This window comes from Centruroides vittatus, unplaced genomic scaffold, assembly GCF_030686945.1.
Source record: "Centruroides vittatus isolate TY-2023 unplaced genomic scaffold, ASM3068694v2 contig_221, whole genome shotgun sequence".
NCBI classification, from domain to species: Eukaryota; Metazoa; Arthropoda; class Arachnida; order Scorpiones; family Buthidae; genus Centruroides; species Centruroides vittatus.
In genome coordinates this window covers 2,074,014-2,093,319 of record NW_027121377.1, presented here as the reverse complement: position 1 = coordinate 2,093,319, position 19,306 = coordinate 2,074,014, and the positions used below count along the sequence as shown (strand labels likewise).

The 19,306-nt window shown below is 31.6% G+C and overlaps 1 protein-coding gene across 1 annotated transcript in view; it reads right to left on the bottom strand.

Moving 5' to 3' along the window:
- LOC136970893 (uncharacterized) overlaps positions 1-17,985 on the bottom strand; it is a 43,144-nt gene extending 25,159 nt beyond the window's left edge. The window contains exons 1-3 of the mRNA XM_067265396.1: positions 17,133-17,985; positions 16,749-17,060; positions 11,958-13,072 (exon numbers count right to left, since the gene is read on the bottom strand). Coding sequence (XP_067121497.1) covers positions 11,958-13,072; positions 16,749-17,060; positions 17,133-17,985 — 2,280 coding nt within the window. The remainder of the gene's footprint in view (positions 1-11,957; positions 13,073-16,748; positions 17,061-17,132) is intronic.
- Between the last annotated feature and the right edge of the window lie 1,321 nt (positions 17,986-19,306).

Sequence of the window (19,306 nt, the reverse complement as noted above, 5' to 3'; positions counted from 1 at the left end):
TCGTGAAAATTAATTAGTTATATGTAATTTGAACTTTGAAGATATTGCTGTGCATTATGTAACAGCGTACACTAATGCATGCTTGCAATTAGTGTATTCATAGACATTAATCAGGATGAAGGCGCTACAATGAATAAGTCCTACGTTAAGATTAATTCAAAACGTAATTAAACGTTAGTAAATACATTATTTAAAAAAATTTACATCCACAATTGTTTGTGTGCATATCCAACTGACAGACCAATTAAGATGGCAGCCTACAGCTATATGGAACCCGAAATTTTAACCGGATTGTTTAAAATACTCCAAGAATATTTCGGATGGTAGTCTATATGGACAAATCTATTCTTAGCCCTTAACTCCTGGTAGCTGCATTGTAGACCCAGCTGAACCCTCAATAGTTTACTAAAAAGAAACTCTTTTCGTACCCAGAAAAAACAGTTAAAAAGTATTCTGATTGGAAATGAAAACAATATGTTGCATTTTTTAAATTCATTATCTAAAACAACAATACCATTTTTTAGTATTTTTCCATCACGAGTCATTGAAAACATCTTATGAAATTTTTCAGCTGGAAAATAGTGAATGCCACAAGATTCCAACATTCGAATTTAATAGAACGAATCAAAATTTCTTTTGGCATCAGTACAAAAGTGCTGTCAAAACAAATCTGATATTTCTTCAGTAGGATCGTTTGATTGGTTCCCAAAAGAAGTAGATTGCCACATTGCCGAGCAGTCATGGTGAAACTTACCGCTCTGGGGAACCCGGGATAAAATCCAGAGGAGTCGTGAAAGCACCAGGTATTTTCTGGGGGTGGACTGTCCAAACATGTCAAACCCTGTCCTTCACAATCCGGCCACCTCTTTGTAGTCTTTGCTGAAACCGTAATAGGCGTGCTAAAATAGGTTATTTTAGTGCCCACACGGCAGAGAAAGTTTTTAAAAAATAGGATAAAATATTTCTCATAAAAGTGAGAAATATTTAGGGAATATCTATAGATCGTGGACTTTTTCTGTGATCGCTTCGCTGGTTTATTAATATACCAAAAATAAGGACATTTCCAAATTTAAATTGCAGATTTTATATTGTTTCATAAATGTACAGTACTATAGACGTATCCATAAGCAATAAATAAAATATTGTTTTTTGTCTAGTATCAAGAATATCTTCACAAAATTATCCAATTGTTAAAAGTAGTTTATGCTACAATGAATTAATAATTATTCAGCAAGTTGTTTAGATTTTCTAATAAAATGTAAAAATAAATTGTAGAATTTATGGTTATGTTTTTAAGAAGAATTTATTTAATAATTTAGGGTTACGACTAAATACATATTTAAAATTATAAAAGCAGCAAAGAAACATTATAATTTTATTCAAGTCTCCATTTAAACTAATTTTAGTGACAATCAAAATGTTTCTAAAATAAAATATTTCTGATTCAATCATGGAGAGAAGTTGATTAGCATAAACAATCAATAATACATTAGTAATTTTTGTTCCAAGTTCCGTATTAGAAAGCAGAAAATTTATTGAAAAATTCCATTAAAATTAATGGAAAATTAAATCCTGCCTCAACTATCAATTGCATAGTTTCTTTCTGAGTTAATGAAAGTAGAATTTGAAAAATTTCTTAAAAATGCAGTTATCTGGTAATTTAATGAATAATGGGAACAAGAATGTGATCAGTGGCATTATTCTATCTTGTGGCATTTCAAGGAGATTTAAATCGAAAACCAATTATCTGTTTAAATCTGAAAATTGCAATAATGCCAAAATAAATATGTGAAACTAGTGTGTCCGAACGATAGTCTTCAACTTATGAATACAGTGCTTGATGTATTTATTGAAAGTTACAAAAGTATGATTTTGTAAATCCACCAACGAACAACTTTACTCTTCCTACTCTGACCTTCTAAAGTAGCATTTTTCTCTAAATTTCTTACAAACCGGATGTCCATTGGTGTAACTTGAAATAATTTGTAGCCAGTTGAAGTATAATGTGTTTATATTTTGCTTTTTCTGATCAAATTACATTAATATAAACATAAAAATTTCATTCCTTAAATCCACGAGTATTTTACACTGTTAGAAATTAAACAAATAGATATTAAACATGTGATTGTAGTTTTTGATGCACTGATAATAATTTTACAATTTTAGAATAAAACCTAGAATCTCACAGATGCTAGCATCAAATTTATTATTAGCCTTGCAACTGAAGTGTTATGGATAGTCCAGAAGTCCGAAGATTTATTTTAATCTAAGGTTAAGGAAAATCAAATAACATAATGAATAGTATTTGCGTAAAAATATATTTATTCTACATTTCTATTATGTCCAGTCATGCTGATTACCTGTGACACCATACCAACATGCTCTCTTCCAATTTTTTCTTACCGAGTTAATTGTTTTGAATATATGAAGTGCCAGCATATTTTTGCTTAAAAGCTAGTTGCACAGTGCAAAAAGCATATATTGAAATTTCAGAAACTCTAAACGTTAGGAAAACTTTAATTTTTTTCAGATGTTTTTGAAATTTTATGATAACTCGATTTTGAAAAAGATCTCGTGTTGCATGCCACAAACATTATGTTGCCGTGTTTGTTGGAAACGAAGATATTCGAAATTAATAACTTGATACATGCAAATGGAAAATATATCTTTTTTCCATTGAAACAAGAAAACAGTCAAGTGTTCGACATGGCTTCCCCTACAGGGTTGAACTCAGTTTAACTAAATAAAAATGCCTGCATCTGCAGAAGGGGCGGATCTACATGGGGACTATTTAAGCTTAAATCTTGGGCCTTCAAATGTCAAGGTCCCACAAAAATTAAATTATTATCATAAATTTTTAATACTTTTTCATTAACAATGAGCATTTATCATATAGTAAAAACTAGTTAATATTAATAATGTAATAATAATAACAATTTATATTATTATTTGTATTAACAAAATTGAGACCTCATTGGAGTTCAATAAGCCCTAGGCCCCGAAAATCCTAGCTCTGCCCCTGTTCTGCAGAGTGCAGTATGTCCTGATGGATGGATGTCACCTCAAAGCAATATAGTAGTTTTTAATTTTAACAATGTCGATTAAAACATTTCGGAATTTAAATACTTTTACAATCAGAAAATACAAAAAATCAGATATTACACTCAAAGTCACTTTCATGTCTTTTGTATATGAATGCCTCCTATCGGTAATTTTGGGACTTAATTTCTTTTCATTGTGAACAAAAACCTCTGTGCATATATTTACAATGGAAACTGTATTTCATTATGACAATTCTTTTATTTTTTATAAATATTTAAAATTTTAATAGATTTTGTATTAGACTTTGGCTCATTCTATATCTCCTATTCATTAAAAATTTGAAATGCAATTAATAGTTTATATGATTAACAAAGCACACACGTGGAAGCTTTTTCTAGAAAACGTTTTTCTCTCTGTTAGTTTCTTCTAGCAACATGTGCTCACTATTGCTTGAGTTTTGAGGGAGTGTTAAAATGATAGAAGGAACAATGTCCTAGTAAGTAAAACAAGTATTTATTGACCTGAGTATTTATACTAATAGTAAGAAAACTAAAAAAACAAAAAAAGTTCTTGGACTTGCAGGACAAAGATAAAAGATCATTCTTGTCAGATTGCATTACTTTGGTAATCCAAATTTTGCATTACTATTGCTCCAACCTATCTTTTCAGTTGGTTGTCTAGCTGGTTTCAAGGAGATAAAAACTCCACTGGTTACATTTGGCATATGCAAGAGCAATATTGGCATTTCAAAACAAATGCATTGTTATTTTGAGACGCCAATATTGCGCTTTCATATATCTATTTATGGTTTATATTGTAAGTGTTATCAAATTAGTATCTGGATCTTCAGTGAATTTGCCATTACAGAGAAGAAAAAGTTGTTTAGTAAAATTCTTTCCAGCTCTGTCTGCCAATAGATTGGCCCTCATCTATACGAATCTTTATCTAAAAAGCAACTGTTCAAGTGATTCTATAGTTACGAATTTAGGCAGGCATTTAAGCTATTTTGCAGTTATTGGCAGACAAACTACCAATCTATTATCAACAACACAAAAACCAACAATGTATCACCAAAAAATCAACAACAATTAATATTTATGGTAAATAAATGCTAATTATTATTGATTTTTAAGGACTTCTGTTTTTGCCAACAGAAGGCGCTACATGTAAAAATGCAGAATCTATGTATTACCCTAATATTTTGGGCTAATATATAGCTTAGTGTTGATTCCAGTAAATAATACTCATACGAAGTTTGGTCCACATCAGTTTAGAATAAACATTTGTTTAAAGGACTTCGACAAACTAACGAACATATAAACCAACAAACCAACAATGATTTATATATATATCTTTCTCATGTTTCTGAGTTTTAAAGTCGAATACTCTAGTCCTGTAGCCATGTTAGATTCATTCAGACCATTGGATGAAAAACTGGTTTGAATGCTAAATTCGATCTTTCATAAAGTTTCACGATTGACATTCTTCACAACACATTTTACAACATATTTTAAGTTCCATAAGTATAGTATCATAGGTGCAGTCAACCACAAAAAGAATTTATTGGAGAATTTCAGTTATTGATAAAGTTTCTCTGGTTCAAGTTAATCAGTGTAAATCAATCAATAATACATTATAAAGTTAAACACGTCTCCTTTCAAAATTCCATGTTAGAGAACAGAAAATTTATTGAAAAATTCCATTTAAATTAATGGACAATTAAGTCATGTTTCAATTACTGTTCCCTTTATAGGTTCTCTGTGAATTAATAGGAGTAGAATTTATGAATATTTCTAGAAACGAAATTTTCTGATAACTTGATAACAATGTAAAGCGTATGGAAGACCGTTAAAAAGTAAATCATATGAAAGGAAGTAAATCGATACCTAACGATATCTTGAATTCAATAATGAAAAAATGAGGACGTAAAAGTAGTTTCTATCAACGATAGAATCAGAGTCAATAAATACTTATACTTCTAACTCAGCAACCAATAGCTGTAATGTCACAAAAGTGGTGGGAGAAATAGTTCTGCGACTTCGAGCGCTGCGATCGCTTTGCGGCCAAAGTTTGGTTTCAGTGTATCCAGAATCAACTTTAACCAGTCAAAATTCTCTTACGACACAACACTTTTCTTTTATATCGTAAATATTGCTTTTGCCCTTACGAGTTTGAAAATACGAGTTCCAAAAATTAGCAAGGGTTATAAACAATGTTTATTCATAAATGCACATAATTCTATTGAGTGTCACTTTAAAAATTTTAGATTTCAAATTAATTAGATGCTTTGGTTTAGGCCAGCAATTTGTGTTCGATCTATAATATTTTTATAAATCGAAAAGTTTTTATAAATTAAAGTTTTTATAATGGAAAATAGTCAAATTACTTAATATGAAGTGCGTACAGAATTTTGAATTATTCCTTTTTTTAACAAAACAAAAAAAAAAAAAACAGATATATGTGAAGAAAAGCTCCCCACATATAGAGAAAAATGGCTTCAACACTTATTTCGAATGTCGCCGTGTAGGATACCTCATGCAATTTTACAGTATCAACTACGAGAACGACGACGACCTGGAGGTAAAAAAAACGACTCATAGATCCTGTCTAGCTGAGACGAAACGGGTTAACCCTTCCACGTAAAGATGGCGGACGTGGCCTGATTGACATAGTTAACCTTCACTACAAACAAATACAGTCACTGCGAGAGTTTTTCTACAAAAAACAAGAAACATCACAATTACATAAAGCAGTAACTCTAGCAGACTCGAATAACACACCATTAAACTTACACTCTCATAATATGGACACAACACAACATATAAAAAGCATAGACACCATTAAGCAATCGTGGGCTCGAAAGGCACTCCATGGCAGGCATCCTTACGATCTGGCCCAGGATTTTGTTGACAAAACTGCGTCAAACAGCTGGTTAGCTCGGGGATGCCTCTTTGGGGAGACGGAAGGATTCATGATTGCCATACAGGATCAGGTCATAAATACTAAAAACTACAGAAAACACATACTCAAAGATGCAACACTCACAAATGACACATGCAGAAAATGTCACGTCATGCCAGAAACTATACAACACATCACCTCTGGTTGCAAGCTCTTGGCACAGACAGATTATTTACACAGACATAATCAAGTAGCAAATATAATACACCAAGAGCTTGCAAAGAAACACAAATTAGTAGACATCCACGAACCATACTACAAATACATTCCACAGACAGTATTGGAAAACAACACGCACAAAATGTACTACGACAGAGCCATAATCACAGATAAAACAATTTACCACAACAGACCAGACATCACACTCATTGACAAACACAATAAAATCACATACATTATAGACATATCCATTCCAAACACTCACAATATACAAAACGCATGCACTGAAAAAATTAGCAAGTACACAGAACTCGCCCAGGAAATAAGGCATCTGTGGAGGATGGATAAGGTGCTTATTGTACCTGTTGTTCTCTCCTCTACAGGTGTCATACCACACACACTACACAAAAGCCTGGGCACATTAGAATTGAATAGAAACACATACATCACACTACAGAAGGCCACTATATTGAATACATGTCATATTGTGAGAAAATTCCTGAATACAGACACACACACTGATACACTTCTTTAATTTCTGTTTTGGTTACTATGCCTTGACTCTGGTCCGGCATAGTACACAGCCACCGGTGTTAACCGAGTATATCTCACTTAACCCAACATAATAATAATAATAATAATCAGCGCAGAGCCCAAACGGTTAGGAGTTGAAAGTTGAAATTTGGTACACAGTTAAGGTACGTCACGAGAACGCACACTAAGAAGGGATTTTTCGAAATTCCTCCCCACGGGGGAGGGGACAAGAATAAGGCTTAACACTTCCATCAACAATGGAAGTGTTACGTAACAATGAAATTGTCGACAATAAAAGTGTTACGTAACGATGGAAGTGTTATGTAACAATGGAATTATTAAGAGAAAGCGACGTGCAAGACGCAGATGCAATTTTTTCGTTTTTGCGGAAAATTGAACATATTTTTAGACTCATCTAAAAATTCTCCAATTAGTCTGGAAACAGGGGATCCCAATTCTTGCATTCTGTGAAAATGGGTAAGGTTGACTATAATGTAATAATCTTAATCTTCGCTATCGTTAATTTTGCCCGAGCAACGCCGGGCCCACCTGCTAGTTTATAAAATTAAAACATCCTACTTGAAAAAGTTCAATTTTATTAATAGGTTATAGAGTGTCCCTCAAGTAAATTACAAGGCAGATAAAAGACGGGTTACTGTAATTCTGAAGTTTATTTTTTTTTTCGGTTCAAAGGATCATCATAATATAGAAAATTTTATTCATCTTTATACGGACACGAGACAAGAGAATATTAGATTTTTGAATACATATTGCTGTTAACATAAATGTAAATACAAGAAATGATTTGCAAAAATCTGTCTTTTCAGCAATAGGGAAGGCGGAATAATAACGAAATTCGGTGAAAACTCCAAGCGTTTTACATCAAATTTCGTGGCGACGCAACGATAAAACTGAAAATATGTTGCTAGCTGTTGATTCTTAAGATGGTGCGATTAAAAGTGATAATTTCAAGCGTTTTTCTATGTGTATCATCATTTGGAGCGATTTTATTGGTAAGATCATACTACGAACTTTCTAAATTTATATATTTTCAAACATTGTTAAGCCGGATATCACAATTAGTGGCAATGATTTTTCGAGGAATCTCCAAATAAATCGAATTGTTTAAGATTTGTAATTATTAAATTAAAATAAAAATTAAATGCTGAATAAATAATTCGAAAGAGTTAAGAAAGTGGCACACTTTGGGTGATGGTAAACAGGAGGAAGGCGTTTGTTTTTCTCCACCTCCTCCTCTTCCACCTCCACTCTAGTGATTCAGGTGCTTCCGAAAGATGTTGAAGAGAGCGAAAGGCGGAAGTCGCCTACACCCGACAAAAAACGGCTGTTGTCATATCTCCGAACGAAAGCACCTTGTCTCTGGTAGTGATTGCATTATCGGTAACTGGATTACCGTTATACCTGTAAATTAAAAAAATTATACCCGGTAAATTTACAGGTAATTAATTTTTTACCGGTATTACAGTAAAAAACCTGTTAATTAAAACACCGTTGCTATTCTCGAACTGCCACAATTTAAATAAGTAAAGAGTACGAATACGGAAATTATTAAAATATGTATTATAACTAAGAAAACCTTATAATTGAATTCTTTCAATAATGTAAGTACCGTTGTTTACACAAGGGTGTTACTAGACTCCCCCCCCTTTAAATTAGAATAATTATAATTAGTTCAATTGATTTTGAGCTGATATTTCTCAGACAGATATTATTTTCATTTAACATTATCAACTTTAGCTTTAAAACGCTTACTCAATGGAAAAATTGTTTAAATATTCTAAAATAATCACAACTATAAAGAAAACTGGTGAAGGATTCAAATTACAGTAATGACAATTTTTTCGAAGAATACGGTAAATCTATATTTATAAAAACAATAATTACCTTCAATAGAATTTTCGAAAAACATGTAAATGTTCCGAAATTAAAAATTAAATGCCTTCAACAGAAAAATTCTAAGCAAATTTTTTACGGAAAAGAAAACAATTTTGCATAAATATGAATTAAATTGAAACATTTAAAAGCATATGAAATAAATAAAATATGTGGTTAACAGTTTTCTTCAATACTCTTGTAAGTAGTATTCAATTGGTTTAGTAGCTATCATGGTGCTGGTACAAAGCCTGCCGAATTTTTTGTAACTATTCTCAATTAGATTCATTTCTGGAAATGGGTTGTTAAACAAATGTACGATGCGTTCAGAGAACAATGTAGAGAATGATCTGTTTGAGTGTAGACAATTTGAAAGTCCTATAATAATAAACACATTAGCTGTTTTAAGATCACATTCTATAATAAACACAGTAAAATGTGAACGCTTCATGACGTAATTTCTTCACGTGAGAAAAAGGAACATGGCACTGGTACGGAGCAGCGTGTCGAATATTTCCTTTGATATGCAAAGTTTCAGATTATATCTCGTGTATTGCTTTCAGCATGTAGAGATGCATTTCGAATAATGCATTTTCAAGCAATATCAAACAATGCGTTGACATATTGGGTACGGCAGAGTCAACTCTAGCAGAACTGTCATAAATTCTTCTATACAGAACCCATCTATGGAGCAGAAAGACGAATTTTTTTTATTTTTTAAATTACGCTCGAACCACCAAATGTAGCTTGATGATTGTGCTCCTGTGTTAAAGTATGCGTTACCAATACATTAGAGAATTGCAGTTACTCACTTTCTGAAACCATAAACAACAAAATGTGTTTATTGTCGTGTTTTTTATGGTCTCAGAAGAAGGATCTTTTTAAGAGACATCGTAATTTGATGCAGGGCACGAAAAGCAGAAGGCTACCAGTTTAGCCACTTGGCCATCCGGCCATTGAGTCTTATGGCTAATCAACTGAAATTTTATGTAGACAAATGTGATGCAATTAAAAATGATTATAAAATTTAGAAGTCTACACAACTACTTTATGAATAATTATCTCATAATTTTATTGGATAACACTTCAAGAATATAAAGTTATATAGTGTTGGGTAAAATTTTAAATATATGTTATTTAAAGAAAAGACAATCTACTGGGTTCATTCGAATAAACCTATAAGTCCAGTATTGTTTATGTTCACGCAATATCAATATGAACAAAATTACGAATCTAGCCCAAACTTTCACAATAGTAATAAAAAAAACCTAGCAAAGCGTTGCTCAACTTTTCTGGCACCATTTAGAATTTTGGAGGCGCCATCTGTTATCATATTTTATTAAAAAGACTTTTAGTATTTTTACTGTTATAAAATGTCAACAAGCTTAGTTTTCAAATTAGGGATGAGTTTTCCAATATATATATATACATTTATTTATTTATTTATTATATATATAAACATTATATATATATACATTTTAGTATATATATATTTATATATATACATTTATATATATAAATGTTAATAACGAGTAAATTCGTCATTAATTCTGACCCTACTGGAGATACACGTGACTCCTTATCTCTCTATCTCCTCGACCTTTTAATTAACAACCGAACTTTAATAGGGTCAATTTAATAAACAAATCCTCCTGCAAAATTTTAGAAATGTTCGAGAAAAAAAAAACAGCAGTTATTAAGCTTCGAAACATGGTGAACAAAATCTTGTTCTATACACACTAACATCCGTACATACAGAAACTATCCTGAAATATTTTTGCATTTCTCGACGTACCAAGATGTCGTAAGTCCGAAAATGTAAAAATGGCATTCTTACAGTTAATAAGGCAGTAAGCCAAATAATAAAATGACAAAGTGAGGAAAAAGAACAAACGTTAAAAGTAAAGACTGAATGAGTTATAGGATAAGGTTATGCAACACAACACTCATTTCTATCTGCCAAGAGACAGGCCTTCAGTAAAGATTTCTATGTGAAATCAGTCCCTACTAAAGTATTCTACAGCTGAAAGAAATCTGTTAAATATCAGGTGGACAGCCCATTAATCAGACTAGAACTTATAACCAATTACTTGTATATTCTGGTTTATTCACTCGCAACTGCTGAGCATTATTGCTATTTCTGCTAAACCTGCCACTTTTCAACTTCATTCAAACAGTCAGCCAGAAACTATATTTTAAAAATTTTCTTAACTTCCCTTAGTTTGTCACCAATTAGAATGTATTTGTCCTTTTATAGTATATACACGTGTTTTCATAAGCACTTAATACATATATATATCGGGGGTAGGCAAGCAAGAGTTCAGTGGGAGCCGCAATGTAGGTTTTGCAAAATGCACGAGAGCCGCAGTTCTGTACTTTTTTATTCTGTACCGCAGTTCTGTACCGCGATTTTATTATACAGTATAATCTAAATGTAATACGTATAGAACAAATATTGAGTTTTTTAATAAACATATTTTCACAAAATTGTGGAAATATAATAGTAAAAAGAAAAATAAAAAGCAGAAATTAACATTTTCAGCAAGAGCCGCATTTGCCCATGTTTGATATATATATTTGAATAAGTTTTGGAGTGACACACGCTAATATTATCCGAGTAAAAATTAAAATTATACTAATAAGTCTGCCTAAGATTGACTTGATGGTAAGTTTCTGTTGAAGTTGCAAATTTTTTCAGCCCAGGAACTGTGTCGTTGTGATGCAGTCAACGTAAGGTACGATGACAAGTAGAGTGAAAACATATGAAATCAGTTCAATTAGAATTATTCACTTAATTTCCAGAGCAACAACTGTACTGTACATTCGATGCAAAAAATCCATAAAATTGTAACAACGACAAACCTCGTTTTTCTGTTTTAAAATTTGAATTTTAACAATCTACCACCCAGTAAACAATACATTTAAATAGTTGGTCTCATTTTATAATTATACTCTTTAAATATTTAACTAATCAAAATTTATTAAATCTTTTATACATTATTAAGGTGGAAAATTAAAAGAATCCGATACAATTTTCCGTTTTAAATTATTCGTTAAATTTAAAATATCCTTACGAAAACAGAATATATACTAAAGGATTATCCATAGATAAAATATAAAAATAGTAACCTCCATTATTACATTAAAACAGTATGAAATAAATAAAAAATAGAGTAAATAGTAATATCCATTTTAACACATACTTTAATTTGAATATTTAATTTTTTTTTTATATAGTAATAGTAATTACTCTGTATCTCATTTCAGATTATGAAATTATTCTTTTGAAATATTGACGATATATATGAATGAGTAACAGGAATAAAAAATAATGCATGAAATGCAGTTTCTATAGCAATTAAGAATACAATTTTCACAAATATTATGTAGGCGTACATATCTCTGTATATAAACAGAATTCCTAAAATGGTGGACAGGGATCCTTGGCATATTGGATAACCAATATGATAGAGAACGTCTTTTAGCTTTTCACTTGGGCTTTCGTACGACGAAGACACGAAGGCGGAAGACATGTGCGCTGGATAATTGACACAGAAACCAACACATAATATTAGACTCATCATAGACAAAATATCCATGTTTACGCTCCATAGAGACATGTATCCTAAGGTTTCTACGATAGTAGAAACTACCGAAATCGCAACAAGGATGGCAGACACTACACTTGGTATAAACAGAAGAAAAAAAAACATTATCAGAAGAGAAGTGATCCAAAATACCTCTTTGATTGTACGTCCGATGATAATTCCTTGTTCGTCCAAACCAGACATTGGTGAATGAACTAGAACAGGATATTCAGATTCTTCGGCTATTTTCCATAAATTATTTAATAACTCCATTCCCGCTTCTCGATTTAATATCTCACTTACTGCTACATAAAATCGGCTACACAGAATATCGGATTGGTTTTCATTAAACACAATGTCATAGGTGAATTGTTGGGCTGCTTTAAATCTGAGAAAAACATTGCGAAGTCCATCGATGAAATCCTGTTTTATCGACATGTTGTAACCTCGTAATGAATATTTTGCTATCGGTTGATTTTGAAATTCTTTGTAATACTTTAACCAAGACATGGAAAATCGTGATTCTGCGATGTGTGGAAGACTTTCAAATTTTTTCTGTAGCCTTTCTATCGATTTCTGTACATTTACATCTGAATAATCTAACGTTGTATTAATAATTATTTGACAACCGTATGGATAACGGCCAAAGTATTTGTAAACCATTTTTGTACCTTCTGCCACTGGTGATCCTTCTGGAAATAACTTTATAAAGTCAAGCCCTTGATTAATAGTTAAAGCTCCCCAAACTCCGATGGATAGATTCACAACAAAAATGATAATAACGGTTATTTTCATTAAAGTATGAGAAAGAAGATTGCCTAATTTATCTCTGAAAAATGCCATTATAGGTTCATCTGTTGATTTTCGATCTCCTTCTGAAGCGTCTTCGATGTTTTCTGTAAATATACATAACGTAAAAGTTAATAATTACCGTATTTACCCGCGTATAAGAAGAGATTTTTATCCATTTTACACCGCTTCAAAAACGTAGGTCGTCCTATACGCGCGAGCTAAGAATCTTTTTCGTTTTTCTATAATTTTTGTAAACTGTGTATTCGCATGTTTTACTGCATGCTACCCTTTGATGTTTAAAAACAACAGTATTTTATCTGAGTCATTTGAATCTTCTTGTATATTGTCAGGAGTAAAGATGAATAGTAATAGGACAGGCAAAGTTTTTAAAGTGAATTCCTAAATTACACGGAAACCCGATATTAGTTTAATTTATACCTACGTGAAAACAGATGATTATTTTAAAATCAGAATTCGAAGAAACTGAAGAGTGAACTCGACTGTTAAGAATTGACAAAAAAGGTTCCGATTGTCCAGCTTTACATGATCAAATTATGTTGTCGATTTAACAAGATTTTTCTTTGAAATGCCAGGAATTTTTACAGGATAATGTGTGCATTTACGTTCATTTGATATTTGATTTGTTATTAAACGAAATAAAATTAGAATTGTTTTAATAAATCTAATTTTTTTTATTTTGATTTTTAAAGTCTCACCTCGTCCTATATGCGAGATCGTCTTATATTCGAGTATATACGGTATTTCTTATTTGCGATGTTTAATAAAAAATTACTTATTATTAAATTAATTTAAACAAATTTAAATCAATTTAATCATTGATTAAATTAATTCAATATATGTTATAAATATATGTTTATAGTTAATTAGTATACTTATAATTGTTCTTACCAATAAAGAAAAAGAATTTATTAAACTTAAACTTAAAAAAAAAAAACACTATAGATGTATCCATATGACTCAGCAACTAAGTAAGCAAGCCAATAGCATTGTCACTTTTATATGAAACACTGTATACACCGAGAATTTGCTATCAGAAGTCGATAAAGCTTTTTCACCTATTTGCGGGTCGGGACAATTAGGCCTGCTTACGTTGTCGGTGGATCGCTAAAAAGTTCTAGGTTATTTTTGTCTGAAAGATTTGTTTTTTTTTTCTTGACATCAGGTCCTGACACCAGTTTGGATAGTTAGAGTTCGCGCCCTAACTCGTAATTACAAATATTTACAGATGTTTATAATCGCGTTACTTATAATACATTTGAGGTGAAAGAATCTATCTGCCGGAGAGTGGGAGTGTCGTGAATTCGTCGATAAAGTGACCGACATCAAAATAAATTTAAATTGAAGCCAGATTAACTAATAGAAAAAGTTTGATGAATAAAATAATATGTAGTTAAATACAAAAGATTAACGTATAATTCTGTCAATAAACTAACTAATTACACTTCTAATAGACCGAGAGAGAGAGTGTGTGTGTATAATACCTCTTGATGTGGAGTCTGTTTTTTCGATGTATTCGGGAGTCTTGGGAGAAGATACAATTATTGGCGGGTGCACATAAGATAAAACTTGTAAACGAGAAACAGGAGAGACTGGAGTCAACGAGAACTGAAGAGGGCGGACTAGACGAAGAGAACTTCGAGGGGAAAGCCTCGAAAACGGGATGTTTACCTTTTTTATCCCTAAATCTTCTCCAATCGGATGTTAACTTGCTACACATGTGACAGGTTTTTAGGGGTGACTCAAACTAGCAGATGTATCATCAACATGTTCAGTATGATCTTGCCATGGAAAGTTGACAAACTAAAAGGTTTTATTTCTCTTTTTCTATCAATTTCGAAAGTAAATGTAAAATTGAATGTTTCGTTTCAATAACTGATTAATATTTTAATTCATTAAATAATTAAAAACAAAATCTAAATAAATCTTCCCAATCTAAAAAAAGACTTTTGTTTTATATCTCCAGATTCTCACGATACCATTGGCTTGTTACTTAACAGCTAATACCTAGATTTAATTAATGTCAAGGTGTTCATGTAGAAGTAGAGGGGAAAAATCTATTTACATCATTCAAATTACAGAAATATTTATCTGAATTTAATTCCTCAAAATTATTTTGGTATTTGAACTAAACTTTTTTAACTCCAAGAATGATTTTAGTTCATAACATTATTGTAATTATATTTGATTATTCTTTTAATTTCATTTCCTTGTCGTTGAATGCTTAAACAGAGATATTTTTCTCTCACTTTTCTAACTTTTATGACGTCTTATAATCCTATAACGATTTTTCATTCGAAGAAAGGTCTGAAAACAGGTAGATAGATCATTTTTTCTCAAAATTTAGAAAATTTATATATATTTGGAAGTAGTGATACGCTGGAATAATATAATAAATAATAGCCTATACAGCTATATAATACAAAAGTTTTCTTCTGGCAATCTCACGACCCCATGAAATACGCACTTCAGTTGAATACCAGGTTTTAACATAAATAAATAACGAGATGGTAAGTTAATCGGTGTACTCTTTGAGTTTAAGCTACGGATAGAGATATCAGAAAGTTGTCTTTAATCATGCAATTTTGTTTTTGATGTCTTGCATACATACTTCATTGCGAAGCTGCCCTTGGCTGCTCGTATACATCATAAACATACAAGTGCATGAAAACGGCAAGAATTAATGCCCATAGAAAAATCATCATATATTTTTCCTAATACTTGTTTTATATTATTTACTTTTTCTTTAAACTCTTTCCACCCTGTGGCACTAAGCAGACTTCTATTAACAAGCACATTACCGATTCGGCCAAGGGCACAATGGGTGATGAGGAACGGGGCCAACATAGCCAGACATACAATCCCCGAAAAGTTCATGGAAACGTATCGACTCGTCTAGTTTTGAACCGGGGGTACCCGAGAGCGGTAGGCTGCAATTTTGACCACTCGGCCATCTGATTGTCTTATAATATTCATTGTATTATTATACTTAAGTGTACAGTACATAATGTATATATGTGTATTATGTACACTAAAAATACACTACTTACAGGACTTATAAAAGAAACGTATTAAAAGTAATATATGATTTATAAATAATGTTTTCTTCTATGGGCATTAATTCTTGTTGTTTTGATGCACTTTTATGTTTATAATGGATAGGATCAGGCCTAGAATAAAGACAGCATTGCGATAGAAAATATATACATTATATTTAAAAATTTTTCTTTCAAGAGGGAAGAAATTTCATGTCTATATATTTATGTAACACTTGTTTATTGTTCTATTTTTCTATGATAAATGTTGAAACAATTTAACTTTCTACTGTGGAATACATATCATTATATAACAGGAATGGGCAAGCAAGAGTATAGTGGGAGCCGAAATGTAGGTTTTGCAAAATGCATGGGAGCCGCATTTCTGTACTGTCGTCGAATGTCACGACAGTTCTGTACTGTCGTGGCGGATAGTATGATAAGGCGCGCGATTTTATTATATAATATAAATATAATATAAAAGAAATATTGATTTCTTTTAATGAACATATTTTAACAACATTATAAAAATAAAATTGTAAAAATAATAATAAAAAACAGAAATTAACACCTTCAGCAAGAGCCGCATTTGCCCATGTCTGTTATATAACGAGTACTACTTTACTTGCCAACTCAACTAAAAGTTAAACTAAATTTACGATTAGAATGACAAAAGCTATATAAATCTATAAATCAAATTACTTTACGTAACACTAAATAATTTTACCGAAATTGCGACTTGATAATTTACGATGATTTTCTTCTTTATATCCTGATAATGCCATAAATCCTCCAAAAAAGGTTATTTGGTATAAAAACGTAAACACTATGCAAGTTGCCGAATAATAACAGAAAATTCTTATCAGAGGGAAAGACGCTTTCATGCCAATGCAGTAAGAAAAGAAATTTGTCAAAGTGGTTAATGTTATAGAAAGTCCCGCTTCACCGAATGTCTCTTCCATGCGCTTGTAAACTTTATGCTTCGGATTAGAGATCCTCCAACACGCTATCAATACGAAAGCATCATCTATTTCGGTAACTGTACATAAAATAAAGTTACAAGTTATAAATTCATAATACAAAAAACTAAACATTGTACATAAACACTCACCTAGGACTAGAAATGGAATACTAATGTTCCATATTGTATTCTGGATACCGAGAACCGACATTAATCCGAAAGATGTGACAACTGCCAGACCTGCCGATACCACACTAGCCAAACCTAGAAGTGGCTTGCTCTTTGCCCAACTGTTACTCATACAAGTAACAACAGAAAATACAGTAACAAATACAAACACCGCTCCTATCATCGGTTCTAAATTTTGATGTAACAACAAGATTCCGTCGTCCATCGACCACAAAAAGTCAATCGAACATCTGATATGTTTGAAATTATATTTCAGTAAAGTATTGTAAACTTTCGTTTTCCATTTCTCTATCTGTAATTGCTTTTTTTGGTCACTTTCGTCAACAAAGTATACAAGTTTCATAGCTTCTACTGTTTTTATTACATCGTTGTCCTTTGTCGTTACACCTCCAAAGTTAAGAGAATAAATTTGATAAGAGAACGTCAAAGGATCTATATCCACTGGATATTTTAACACCTTTTTCTTCGATATGATGTCGTCTACCTCAGGTAATATTTCAATGATAGGATTTTCGAAGCACTTTTGATGTACACGTCCACAAATGTCGTTGTATTTTATTTCTCTGCCGTTATCTCTAACAGCAATATTTTTAATTAATTGATCCACAGATTTAATTTCCAAGAAAACGTTCTTCTCCAGCATATCTCCGCCATCTTTTTTAGTAAACATTGCAAAGGCAAATTTTGGTATTGTCGTAAACCTTAATGGATCAAGAAATGTAGAAGTGTTAAAAGGAAAAGTCTGCTCAATGACTTTTCTAGTATTGAAAACTTTTCCTCTGTCAGCTACAGTCAGATCGACAACATGACTCATAGTTTTTAAATTAACAACGAAAACTGAGAATGATGCGGTAATTAAAATAGGAAAAATAATGAAGTAAAAAGGATGAAGTCCGATTAATCTTCCTAATTTTCTGAAAATGGCCGAAATTAATTTTCTTGCACAGCCAATAGCCATCTTCAATTAAATTGTATGATTTCGTAACGATCACCTTTTCTATAACAACATAAAAGGAAATTAAATTTAAATTCATTTGGTAAACATTTATTTATAAATGGAAGTAAATTTAGTGTGAATCGTTTAGTACTTGACACAATTAGGACACATATGTTGCTTCAGCCCATATTTTTCATATACAAGTAAAGAGTGGTGTTTGAAGTGTCGTTCGATTCGTAATAGGTAAAACTGTACGTTCTGTGACTATTTTACTGTATCACTTATTATAAAATTTACCAGGAGAAGTCATTTATCTTAATTACATTTGTAAATTTTTTTCACGTCTATAAATTATTCTGTATTGTAAATACATATTTAATCTTATTGTAGAATTTATTAAAACTTAAGTAAAATGTTTGCGGAAACAAGGCATATATTCAATTTTTTTAAATAAGCAATGGTTTTTTTTAAAATAAACGACTTTAAACTCACAACAATATTTTACAAGAATTACTTCTACTCATGATGGATTATTCACATCTTCTTATGATACAAGAAAGAGTATCGCATATGAAAAACTCTTATTACTATGAATTTAAATCATTTTAAAAGCATTATGGTAAATATATATTTTGACGTATAATAATAAATGTAACCTATTAGAAACATAATATTGTGTCAAACATATCCGCTATGGCACTATGCAAACTGAATACTCGAATCGTTATATAGCGTGACCATAATTAACATTTCTTTATTCAGAACAGTCCGTAGCTGTAAGCAATAAGTAGATTGAAACCAAAATTTGTATACGGACTATACAATGAATGCAAAAAGTATTTGCAAAAGCAAAATTTAGTTGAAAATCTCCTGCTAGATGGCGCTTGACAAGAAACCCCCTCAAAACAAAACACAATAGCGAGGTTGAGGTCGAAGTTTAAAATGTGAAAACGTGTACGTCAGAACGTCGAGCATGATTCCACTGACTTTCCAAACGCCATTGTCAAACTTCTAGGCTTACAGGAAAGCGTCGCTGAACGTCCGACGTACACGTTTTCGCGTTTAAAACTTCGACCTCAACCTCTCTAATAAGTAGCGAATACCAAATTTGAAATGACATTTTAATTTGTTATTTCAAACATTACGGATATAGTTTAAAAAATTAATGACATCTATAACATTGCAAGCAGAAAAAAGC